At 44.6% G+C, this 12,719-nt stretch overlaps 1 protein-coding gene across 1 annotated transcript in view; it reads right to left on the bottom strand.

Moving 5' to 3' along the window:
* The window catches only part of RECQL5 (RecQ protein-like 5), a 37,183-nt gene that overhangs the window by 4,806 nt on the left and 19,658 nt on the right, over positions 1-12,719 (bottom strand). The window contains 4 exon segments of the mRNA XM_009583440.1: positions 4-33; positions 800-836; positions 1,342-1,441; positions 2,947-3,174. Coding sequence (XP_009581735.1) covers positions 4-33; positions 800-836; positions 1,342-1,441; positions 2,947-3,174 — 395 coding nt within the window.

Below are 12,719 nucleotides of genomic sequence, written 5' to 3'. Positions count from 1 at the left end.
TGCTGAAGGCATCCTTCAAGGGGCAGTCTGCACCTACCACAGAAGAGACATTTGGAAAAGGCGTCATAGCAGAGCTGGGGCTGATGGAGAACATCTCAACTGGCACTGGGAGGGTGCCAGTCCAGTACTGCTTGGCATGCTCCTCCCTGCATAGTCACCCCAAGGACCACTACAGTCACCCTTTTTACCTGGAGAAGCTGCAATCTCCAAAAGAGTAGGCAGAAGCAGAAGTGAGATTTTTCTCTCTGGATGAGAACTTCTACTTTGCTAGTTTATGACTAACAGATTTCCAAAACCTCCCCATCTCAGGAAACCCTTTTTCAAGGAATCCCAGTTCTTAAGAAACGCAACCCTTTTCCACTCCCCGCAATATCAACCAAAAATAAAGAGGCTGAATAGAGTAACATGAACTACCAGTGTAAGTACTGTGTTGCTAGACAGGGCCTCAAGTAGCACAGTTAAAAATGGCAAAGTTTTTCAGCAGTTTCCTTATAGCCTAATTGAATAATGCTGCATAACCACTGCAGAAATAGCCTACAAAGTCAGGTTCGACAGAGTTTTCCTTCTCTCTTGCTTATCTGGAAAAATTGTTCAGAGAGATGCATTCCATATCTTCACCCCAACCAAAGCTAAACTCTGATCCATCTCCTCCAGCCAAGCTTTCACAGCCAAAAGCCTAACCTCTGTGCCTAGGGATTGATACCTCCAGTGTTGATGCTATATAAATTACATGCAGCTGCAAAATACAAGACTTCCTTCTCCCAAAGAAATCCCACTATAAATCAAAGAACATATTTACTTGGAGGAACAAAATCTTCCTTTTCTGGTTCTTTGCCCTGGAAGAAAACAAAGATCAGTCAAACATTTCCATTCCTGCAACACACATGCAGGTCTAGAAGGACAAAAGACACATTTTATACCCCTGCTCCAGGGAAAGTTAATGCTGAAGTTACAAAGGTACTGAAAAGGCACCAAAATGGGGGAAAGGAGAAAAAGGATGAGAATCAAAGCCGAAAGTTCACTTTGCTATAGGAATATGCAAAAGAAGCTGAATGGGGAAATCTGTTTTTCCTAATATCAGAGGTATTAAAGACAACAGGATCCTCTTGATTAGCACTGCAGAGAAATCAGTACACAAATAAGCTGTGTTCCTTCACATTATGGGACTGACCCAGAGTATGGAGAACACAGCAAAAGCAGAGGTACAAAAAGTAAAAAAACAGAACAAGCAACAGCAAGATGCAATAATTTACTTTCATTAGTGCAAGGAAGCCTTTATATCTGTAAGACAACCTCACAGCAAACAATCTGTGAATCTCTTGCAAAGGGATACCAACTCACTTTGCGAAGACTCATCTGCTTTTTGTAGAAGTTATTCCATTCCCGTTTCCGACTCTCTTCATTGGCTTCATCCCCATTCCCACTGCTTTCTTCATCATACCTGGATAAGGCAGGAAAACAAGAGGAACAAACATTTCTGTAGCTGTAGCATTAACTGGGGGACAAGCTTTGGAAAGCCTAGGTCATCCCAGTATTTACAGAAGATGATGTATTTCACATCCTTTCTGAACAAGCCTTAGCTTTTAGTTTCACTACCATCCTTCAACCTGGACAGTAGTAAGTGTCCTCCAAAAATGAATGGGATTTGTTAATCCCATGAACTAGTAAGCAGTAGCATGAACTAGTAGTACATAACTAGTGCTCTGAGAATGGAGGACTCCATTTCAGAAGCTCTGCTAGCTTCTCCCCTGGAGTTGAGGAGTCACTGTCTCGTGTCGTGTACCCCCATCTGTCAGTCATTACTGCCTTTGGAGCAGAGATGGCAGAAAGGGCAAAGCATCCATTCCTCAGCCTCAGTTGTTCACAGGCTGTTGTATTAAATGAAATCCCCATCACTTATACACTGAAATGCAGCAACTGATTCTCGCCAGATGTAGCCCAAGAGTTTACTGCCTTCCACAGCTGTCACAGGCAAAACTTCCAGGTATCACAAATCAGAGCTTTAAGGCTGTTGACCGTTACAACTTCCAAGGCAAAGCTACAACCGAGTAATGGAGAGGTTCAATAAATCAAGTGGCAAACAGTGTGCTGTACAACAGCACTGGCCATGTCTTCTCAGGTCCTGAGATCAAACACGGGCTTAGGTCACAAGTACACTAGTTTCCTCTGACTCAGCTGGACTTGTCTGAAGAACAAACCTACCAGTCTCAAGCTGTTTAAGGTAAAGCAGAGGGCTAGGCCAGCCGACAGCGCTGCACATCCTGGCAGAGCTTCACGGGCAGTGCAAGCAGTGAAACTTGCATCCTGGCAGAGCTGCACAGTCGCTGCAACTCAGCCAGAGAACGAGGAGGAAGAGAAGTCATCTCCACACTGCCAAGCATTTTACAGAATTAATTACGTTTCCCACTGCACATCTTCCCTTTGCTGTCAGCCTGACAGGGAAACACTAAAATTTAGCAATCTGCAGAAGAAGCTGGTGCTGGCACTCCACTACATCCTCTGTGATGACTAAGTCCTGTCAAGTGGCCCTCCAGCCTGCTGGGCCACAGATAGCCGTACTAAGTCAGGAATGAACTCTGGATTGTGTCATACTTTGCTGTCACATTGGTCTCAATTTAAACATTTTTGATCCTTGTGACTGTGAGCAGGCTGAGCCCACTTACTGCTTTCAAAAAATTTCAGGCTAGTTTCTTGAACCAATTACATTCTGCAGGGCAATTCTTAGGTCAGTCAAAACAGCTTTTGGCTCTGTGGGACACGAATGTGATCAAGGCTGCCAAAGTGTGTGGAAAATGAAATTCCAGCTCCTGCTGCCAGGAAGTTACAGGAAAATACCACCACACAGAAACATGTGCTGAAAATAGGAATGCCTGGGCCTGCAGCTGGGAGATACTCTCTTCTCTCTGATAGCTTCTATGAGCTGAGTTTGAGTTACCAAGTACAGACCTGCTAAAACCTCTGCAACCTCTCCTCCCGCCTTCATACAGCTCTGGGTCATAGCTATCCCAGGAGGAACCTGTGGGCCCAATGCAGGTTTTGCTCCAGCTGTTGGTGCAGCGCTCCAGTGACTCCAGCTGCCTTTTCACTGCCCCCGGGTTCTTGCAGTAATCACAGCACTTGTTACAAGGTGGGGTGACATCGCCAAAGTATTTCGCTATAGCAGCATGGCGACATCTAGGAAACAAAAGGGAAAATGACTGGTAATTATTTTTATTGACAAGAACTCCACCCTCCAAACGCAAGGTGTCTTTTGATAAAGGAGCCTTTTTTTGCAGAGAATGCCTATTCCAGTAGGAATCACAGGAATTAAACCCTGGAGCAGAACTGGGGTTCTGTTCCTGGCACCCTGCTTAAGGTCTCTCTGCCTCCACTTCCGCACATGTAAAACAAACAGTGGTGTTAATCTCTTCTGCTAAATGCTTTCAGATCTTTGAGATCTGCAAAAGGCGTGGTGGATGAAATATGCAGTTATTAATTCTGCATTGTTGGCCAAATATATTCCATGTCCAATCAGAATGTCTCTAGGGTAAATATGTAAAGAGGTCCTGTTGATCCCTCAGAGTTCAGAGTAGTTCTGTATATTTCACAGTGGAGAGCTTCTAATTTTATTGTTTGTGGTTTGAAGGTGAACAAATCCACATTTGAAGAAACAGGAATGTAAATTAAGTCACAGACATGGAGTCCAGACTGAGGTCACAAGGGAGCACTATTCAGATAATACAGCCTGGGTCTCGATATGCTAACGCATGCAGCCTAAGTTCGGGTAGAGTTCTACCTCCATGAAAACCAGTCCACTTGCTCATACAGCATTGCACAACCAGTTCTACCAGCCTTAGCAAACTAGCCATGTGAAGATTTTTAGATTCTTCCAGGAATCTTCAAATGATTTCTGGCAGATATCAGTGCTTTTGGGTATGTAAAAAAGAGTTTGGTGACAGAGATACGCTCATTAGCAATACAGGCAGGAAGTAATTCTCTTCTAGAACACTCCCTAACTTAAACCAGTGAAGACACTGATTTCGCTAGATAAAGAAGAACCAGGCGGATACTTTTTTTTCTTTTTTTAAGAAAGTGGGCAGAATTTAGAGGAGCTTTTTAAAACTTGGGTTTCACAGCAGGGGTGGCCAGTTGTCTCTTAATCAAAATGCTATACTAGATACACAGAAACACTTACTTCATCAGGCATTTAGAGATCAAATCCTGCAGACAAGCATCAACAAGAGTAATTTTAGAAGAGAATTATTTTACTGCAAGGAAGAACAAAGTGGAGATTTTTCCTCTCTACCAAGGAGTGCCCTATTTGGCTTACCACCCTCATCTGCAAAAAGTGGGTCACAGAGGGGAAAAGTAAGAGAGTGAGCACTTCATTTATTCTTATTTTAAACCCTTTAAGGCATGTCTGAACTTGCCAGAGATCTAACAAATGCAGTTTGCTTCTTAACTTGTGTGCATGTGTGTGTATGTCTGGGGGGAACATAACTGCATGTCTACCGAAGCATCACAAACAAACCCTGCAAGGGTCTAGAGCAGCAGCTGGCCCACTCATTCCCACGGCCTGGGAGGTTAATTTACCAAGCAGAAGAGCAAGTGAACCAGCAAAGCAGCAGGTTACAGACTACTGTCACCAGAGCAATGAAATGTGTGTGCTGAAGCCCGAAGGACCTGGCGCTGCTCAGGTAAGGAGGGCTGCAACAGGGTGACGTTGCACTGCACGGTCCAGGGCACTGAAAGCCTAGAGAGGGCTACTACAAAGCTGGCTTTATATCCCCCTGCAGAGCCGCACTGACTCACTCTCATCTTGCACTCGAAGAAAGAGCTTCTTTCACATGGTGGGGAAGGGTGGGGGGACCGGGATGGGGCAACACATTCGATCCCCTTGTCCTGCCTTTCCAAAAGAACTACTGGTGCTGCCTGTCCTGCCAATGCAACGTGACTATAGAAATGTCAGCGAGCTGCAAGTCAGCTTTTTGTTTCCCCAAAAGAAAACAGGCAGGCATTCTCATTAGTCCATGTCTCTTTCTTTCATGCGCACTGATCCAAATGAGAGTTAACCCAGGCATACAGTAATGGTCAAGCCCTCTCCTCACTCCTACAGCCCACTCACCAGGCTTATGCTGGGGAGGGACATCCACACACACCTCTGTCCCTTAATGAAAATGAGAGATGCCCCAAGGGAAGGCGCTGGTCAAAGCGGAGATCGGCTCTGAAGTCACTGGAATTTAGAGAGGTTCTAGTTTCTAACCCATCAGGCTTGTAAAGCCAAGCTCTTTCCGTCCAGCCTCCTGCAACTGCCTGTATCTTCCTGCAGAATTACCCAAATCAGGGTCACAGCCCCACTTTAGCCAATAGTGCTCATGAGTTGGGTCATAACAGTAATTCAGTTGCAGAACTAAGATTGCAGTCCTAATAATTAAGAGTCAAAAGGCCAAAACCAGAGTTACCAATAGGGATGCTGGGGGTAACCACGGGATTAATGCTTAACTGAACACAAGAGGTCCTGAAACATAGTTGGTTATGCATTGACATGTGGTGGGAAAATTTCCCGAGTCACACGAGCACCTGACTAACGCCCACGAGATGGAGAGCTGATTTACATAAATTAATGGTAGTTTGTATTAGTATACATGTCCTAAAATTATTTCATCTTTTAAATATGCAACTGTATTATTTGCCTCCCCCACCCTTCAACAGGAGTATGTATGAGCTGACCATTGGTGTTTAAAATGTCTAAACAAAATCATTATTTCATTTGAGACATCCTACTCTGATTTGACATCATGGGATAGGATGAAGAGCAAATAACAATCAAGCTTATTAATGTGTTTTTGTCTGTGGCAATACATTTCAGGAAAGTGCTAAACTGACCACATGGCTGCCTACACCATGCCTCCTTTTGGTACTCCTTGCTTTTGTACACCAAGTAAAACTGGAGCCCTATTCCTGCAATTAGTAGAAACAGATGGACAGTCAGAGAAGGAGCAAAGTCACACACCCCAAAAGCAGCTCTGCCTCTCCCAAAATACAGCAGAAAAAAGCATTTCCTCATATGAGCCGAAGAAGGGTACATGGCCTCATCAGAAGAGCTCCCTCAAAAAAACCCCTAGCAAGTCTTGGAGTAAAGCCAAGAAATGAAAGCATTAAAAAGACAAAAATCATATGAGGACAAATTATTTATGTAGATGCCAGTTGCTGAACAAAAGCCATTTAATGAGCTTTATCAAACAGGAGAGCAAATTATGAGCTTGATGAGGAATTATAATCTTGCACCTGTCTGAAGGACTGGATCCCTTGTAGTATCAGCTGAACTTCAACAACCCTCTGAGACAAGACAGTGGGTATCAGCGGTCCCCAGTACAAAAGAAGCAAAAACCACGGCATCAAGAGAGTAAATGACTTGGCCAAGGGCACAGAGCTAATTCACCACGCCAGCATCAGCCCTGCTCCCCGTCAGTGGCAGACCGTGCTGCACTGTCCTTGTCATTTCTTGCTCTGCCCCTTCAAAGAACACAAGAGAAAAGCTCCTTCCCCCGGGAGTCGCAAGGAAACTGGGCAGCATAAAGAAAAGTTAATTGCTTTAACATACACCCAAACTATCGCAAGGAGAGAATCAGTTCAAGTCCCACTCCAGAAAAAGCTGTAATTAAAAGGAAGAAAAGACAAGACCTTGCTAGGAGGAGATGCACAGAGGAAGCGAGCAACAAGTGCCGGCAGCCGGGCGCTCGGCAGTTTGCACCCGCGGCTGGCTCCGCTTGCGGTGGCTCCTCGCCGCCCGCCCTCCCTCTCCGGCACACATGTAACACGAAACTTCGTATCTCCAGGGCAACCAACAACAAAAAAAAGGCAGAGACAACAGCTGGCTGTCAGCAGCAGAGCAGAGAGGAGCCGAGCGAGGAGCGAGACACAAGCCAGGATGAGGGGAGAGATGACGTGAAAGTTTAAGAATACACAAAGAAAAACAAGAGGAGAAGAGTTCGCGGCGTGGCTGGGGTAAGGCTGAGCTATTGCTGGTGTTCGGTCAACCGTAGCACCTTAACATGCAGCTAGTTAGCAAGTAGCTGGAGCTTTTGTAGCTCTATGGTGAACTGCAGAATCAGCCATTGAGCAGAGCTGGCTAGCCTGAATTTGTTTGCAAGGGACACTAAGGAGCAAAGGTGGTGAGAGAAAAGCTTTTAATACGATTGCAGAAAGCTACGCTGCAGCCGTACCACTAACAAAAGGATCCAGCCTGCAGTCTTGCATTGCTTCGACAGTCAGAGCAGGAGTAAGCAACTTCTTCGCTGATTAGAAAGACTGCTCATTCTGCTGTTGCTGTTACGGAATGTGACCTTAGCAGATAAGCAGGTCTAGCACCTCCCAGCTCCTCCCAGCTGGAGATAAGTTTTATCCCCCAAACCCTGAAGCAAACAGAGAGCTTGAAAACAAACCCTGGTCGGGGAACTAGCATACTGTGCAAGCTAAGCATCTGTGTCCAATAGAAATAAATTGAAAGATTTTACACAGCTTCTAACAAGAGCATTTTAAAAAAATAAATCAGCTAGTGTATCAAGCACAGATGCTGGTTTACTATTCAAAACAGCATGAGAAACCACTGCTCTGAGAGAACACATACATACACATACAAGGTCTATGATTTACAGTAACAAGACCGTCAGGTCTGAATGCAGTGAGAAGGGAAGGAGGAGGAAAAGGATCCCCCAAATACAGGAAATCACCCATGGTAAGCCTTGGTTTTACATGGAGAAATGTCCCACAACCTGTACTCCCATCTCTGCTGCTGGGTGTGGGAAGGGGCTGGCAAGGAGGCTGACCATATAAGCCCCTGTCTTCTGCCATCTGAAGCTGATTACTCTGTTTGGAAGCTCTTGCAGCTCCCAGCACTGAGCTGGGACCCCTTGCCTCTTCCAGGAGGCGCATGGGCAGTCAGCTGTTTACAAACAGGTAGGGAGCGAGGCAGAAAGCCAATTGTCACAGAAAGATGTCTTTCTGATCCTACACATGCCTGTAGGGAGGAATGTTAAGGATCAGGTATTTCCACTTCTCTTCATTCCCATTAAAGTGGAAGGGAGGGCAGGTCTTTCTGACCTATGTGTTGTACAAACACTGAATTGGAACTGCCTGTGTGAGAAGATGTAGTAGTTAAGACCCACACGCCTCCAGTCTAGCCCTAGGTTCAAAGGGGATGGAGGGAAGTTTCCACCCTCCTAATGAAGGGTCTCTGTAGGTTGTTTGTTGCAGTTAAGATGGTTTCTCAAATAAAGTAAGGGAAAAACAAAGTTTAGGAAAAAAAAAGGAAGGAGGGAGGAACGAGGGGAGAAGGGCAGGGGAGGGAAGGAACACGCCGAGTTTTCCTTGCCAAAAGAAAATCTTAACGGGTTTGGCTGGGGGCTTGTCCAGACATTGGCGGGGGGTTCCCCCAGCCACAGCCGTGTTGTACATATGCGGGGGGGATAAGCAATATGAAACACATGTCTGGATAAAAGAAGCAGGACATGGCTTGTGTTACAGCTGTCATAGTGCATGGGCCTCTTAGCCTGACTGCAATGCAAAAGCGGTTATGGGAGTGGAGGTACAAAATAAACAAGTTTGATAGAGCAGATCCTTCCTGTAACACAAACCCGACCCATACAGACTGCAGTGGGCCAGCAAGCAGAGCTGTGTGCTGGATAGCAGGGACTGTAAGAGAGCTGGGTGAGGAGAGGAGCACCCACCCCTTGCCTCCATGCAGGCTCTCACCACTCCCCTGCGCTACCACAGCTGATACGGTTCAAAACAGCTTCTTCTGAAGAAGCAGCTGTTGTAGCCTTCAGTTTTGAGTTCCTACAGCCAAGCCGCATCTTTACTAGGATTAGACCAGCATATTTTAAAAAACTCAAAAATGCATGTCATTTCTGAGATCTGTAGGTCTGAGACCAATCAAGGATGGGACACAGAGCTGGCTGAAAGAAGATAGAGAAGGTGTTTCCAGCACTCTCAGGGGGCTCCAGCTGCCTTACCTCAAACACCAAACTACTGATAGATCCCAGGATGTTTGTGAAGTAACTATTTACAAGGCCTTCACAGGCACACAGCTACCTCTCGGTCAACTTCTTGGGAAATGTTTATTTTTCTAATATTAGAATAGATTTTCAGGCTAGATTCAAGCATCAGCAACCCTAAAAAAAGTTCTCTTGTAGAAGAGCTACAGGTTTATTTTTAAAATTGACCTTTTCCTTTCACTGGATGGCTCTGTGCTTTGGTTTTCCCACTTCTTAAAAATGGGAGTAGTAGTGAGGAATTATCTTATGAGGTTTTGTGGACTTGTTTGTGGGATGGTCTGGAGAAAAACAGCGTGCTCTGTAGAGGTGCCCCAATGGGTACCTCAGCTTCTCAAACTGCTATTGCAGGGAATTCAGTGCCTTTTCATATTAATCTAATATTAGGTTGTAGGGGAGGGAAGGAACATTTATGGTACTGCCTCAAAACCAAATCTCCAAATAGTGGGTGGTGGAGATGACAGGGTATTCCAGCCAAATGGCTACCCAGTCAGGGCAGCTTTATAATACGAAAGAATGTGTGGCCTTCTTTTCCAGACCAGCTGACAAAGTCAAAGCTTTTCTCCCATAACATTGAGCTGCAATTTACCAGTTTGGGTGTGTGCTGTTAAAAAGCTGATCTCTTGATACTGGAAACTATTTTCATCTGCCTGGGAATGAATTATAGGTCTGTCTGGCTCTGTTCACTCCTGGTTTAGAAAATAAGGGCTTGTCTGTGAACTATAGTTAACATTCACATGGCTGGTTAACTACAGTCATGGCAGCAAACATTGCATTACAATGATGAGGGAAAACCATGCACTGATAATACAACTACATTTCTATAGCCCTTTTCATCTCAGAAGTACATTACAAACTTAGAACAATAAACAATCATACAGGAATTATTACATGTTCTGCCAAAATGCATCTAAACTGTAACACCACCTAGCAGCCCAGCGCTGTTTTAGGACAGGAAGCATTGCAGACCTTATCCATATGAAATCAGAAGCACGTTTCAGGAACCAAGAACAAAACTGGTAGGCTTAGAAACTGGTCAAGCCTTCATGTTCTTAAGAAAGTGGCCAAATACAGTCAGAGTTTATTTTAAAGTTTTAGACCAGAATAAAAAGCATCCCCTCCCCTTCAGCTGCTCAGCACTCTCCTTCCATGAGGCTGGGATTGCCTTTTAAGATTTCCCACCAAATAAACTACCACAATCCATACAGGCTTCCCATCCCTGTATTGGTTGAATTTCAACCAACTTATTTGACTTGTCTGAGTAAGGACAACACAAAGCATTTGCTTCTCCACAGCCACAGTCTTGGGAAAAAGGCAACATTGCAATACGAATGTTGCCCTGGCATTCTGCTTGCTTGGGCACGTCAGGGAGGTCCTACTTCGTACCGTCTCTGGAGCACTGCTGATAAGGGCAGAGCACTGCAGAGGGTATCGAACTCACCTCACTGGGGCTTGCTCCATTAGGACTAGAGACATTGGCAGATTCAGGGCACCACCAACAGATTCCCCACTCCAAAGCTTCATTTCCATTTTTAGATTACTGTAGCAACAAACCCACATAAGCAAAGGTTCTCAGACGGAGCACAGTAAAACCAATGGATCGGGAAGTCGTGTCACGAGAAATAAACCCTGTGGAGCATGACTGGGTAAGGAGCAATCAAGAGCAGAAGCCATGCTTTCATCTACTTTCATCCTAAACGGGCTCAGTGCCTGAAGTGCAATAAGCAGTTAGCAAGCAAGGGCCATTTCATTTTGTAACTGCAACAAAACCAGGGTCTTCCTGTCTATGTAAAGATTTCAGAGCATGTTAGAGACTTGGAAACACAACAATTAGCAAACAAACCCCTGATGGTAGTTACACGTTCTGCTGCTTTGCAGAGATGAAGTCACCCAATAGTGGGATGGGATGACTTATCCAAAGTGACACAACCAGTAAGCATTACTGGCAGGCCAGGAAGACCGCCTGCATTTACTAACTTCCAGTCCTGGTGCTAAACCACAAACTCAAAATCACGTTCTTTGCACTGAAATAGGCTGCTCAAATGCCACCAGGGTTATGACTAAACAAGTGTCTCATTCCTCATTAGTAAATAATTCCCTACAGTTCAACTTTTGATGCACCTGTGTAGACACACAGGATACAGCTTTCCAAACCAAAGACAGACCAAAAACACCAGATCAATTTACATCAATTCCAAAATACTTACAGCAACTTGACTAGCTAAGGATGTGGGACGAGGGATGTGGGACCCTACCTTACCTGGTCATCCCAAAGCTCTTTTTCTTGCTTGAAGCCTGGAAGCTACCACACACAGCCAGTTCACAGTACAAAGAAACCCTGACCAAGGCTTTTCTCTTGAACATCTAGATTGAGGCCTTGTAATGGGTTTATTCTCAAAAGGGCTGAGCAGCCAACTTCTTTGAGTGCTTAAGTCCATTAAAACAGTTCAGAAAGATAATTTCAGTGCTATTATGGCAATTTTCACAGCTTTATTCAGTGGGCACAGCAAGATGAATCTGCATTAAAAACAAGTATTAGCACTTTCTGGGAATCTAAATCTACATAAGTCCTAAATGTAGGACATGCTTCTTTGGTTTTAAAGGATCATCTAATCCTTGCAGCTGAGCAGCACACCTGCAGATGTTAGGCATCCCCCTGCATTATTACTGTGCTCTCTCTTTTCAACCAAGACTAACAACTCATGGCACATGGCAGATTTGGCCTTTTTTTCTCAAAAACAAATAAACCCAAATTAAAAGATTGGTTTTATTCCCTCCCGTGGCAGGCCTTGTAACATAGAGGAGGGCAGAAAGATTTGATGATCTAGTCCCACTGGCAACACTGGATAGCTGAGTTATTTTTTAAAGAACAGCCAGAAGAGGAAGCAGCTGAAACCACGAATTTCAGGCTGCCACCCCACCCCTGCAGGAACTGCCTGTCACAAGACATCAGCATTGTGTTCACTTTCTTTTCTATGCGAGTTTCTCTTCTTGCCTCTCTTCACCCTATTTTCACTTCATATGATCTCTAGCTACAGCTATGGAGCAAAAGTTCATGACATTAGTCTGACAATGCGTTATGAAGACTACATTGCACTGTGGTCATTCGGCATTTCTTCTGTAGTGAGTTCCATCAGCTTTGCTGCCCATGTCTCCTTTGCTCTGGAGGGTTCCCATCCTCAGTGGATGCGGTTTTAAGGAAGGACAATGAGCAAGGAGAAATTCCCAATTGAGAAAAACACTGGCAGACAATTATGTTTGCTCCAAACACCACAAAATCTGTGAGGTGCCAACTTGGGTGGCTGTTCTAGGCTCTAGAATAGCACTCCAGTCTTAGAAAGTAAACTGTCAGTTAAGACCTACAACCTTAAGTTTCAAATCTCTCAAGACTTGCCCATTTTAATAATAATCATTACAGTTACTGCTTCAACCAAATATCCTGCACCACCTGGCCTTTACTACTGTTGGTGAGTGGGAGCTTACTTAAACACAGTATAATAAAAAAAAGGGAATTAATTCATACAGCTCCACTCTGAAATTTGTAAGTAATGTCATCACTGTTGTGTTGTACATGAGGAAGATAAAGCAGATGCATAAGTCAACTAGTTTAAGTCACACAGCGCTAGCCTTACCCTTATGCTAATCTCTAGGTTAAGATCTTGGTTCTGCTGAAATCAATTGGAAAAA

This window comes from Fulmarus glacialis, unplaced genomic scaffold (assembly GCF_000690835.1).
Source record: "Fulmarus glacialis isolate BGI_N327 unplaced genomic scaffold, ASM69083v1 scaffold36248, whole genome shotgun sequence".
NCBI classification, from domain to species: domain Eukaryota; kingdom Metazoa; phylum Chordata; class Aves; order Procellariiformes; family Procellariidae; genus Fulmarus; species Fulmarus glacialis.
Note: the sequence above shows the minus strand (reverse complement) of the source record. Positions and strands in the feature narration are given on the sequence as shown.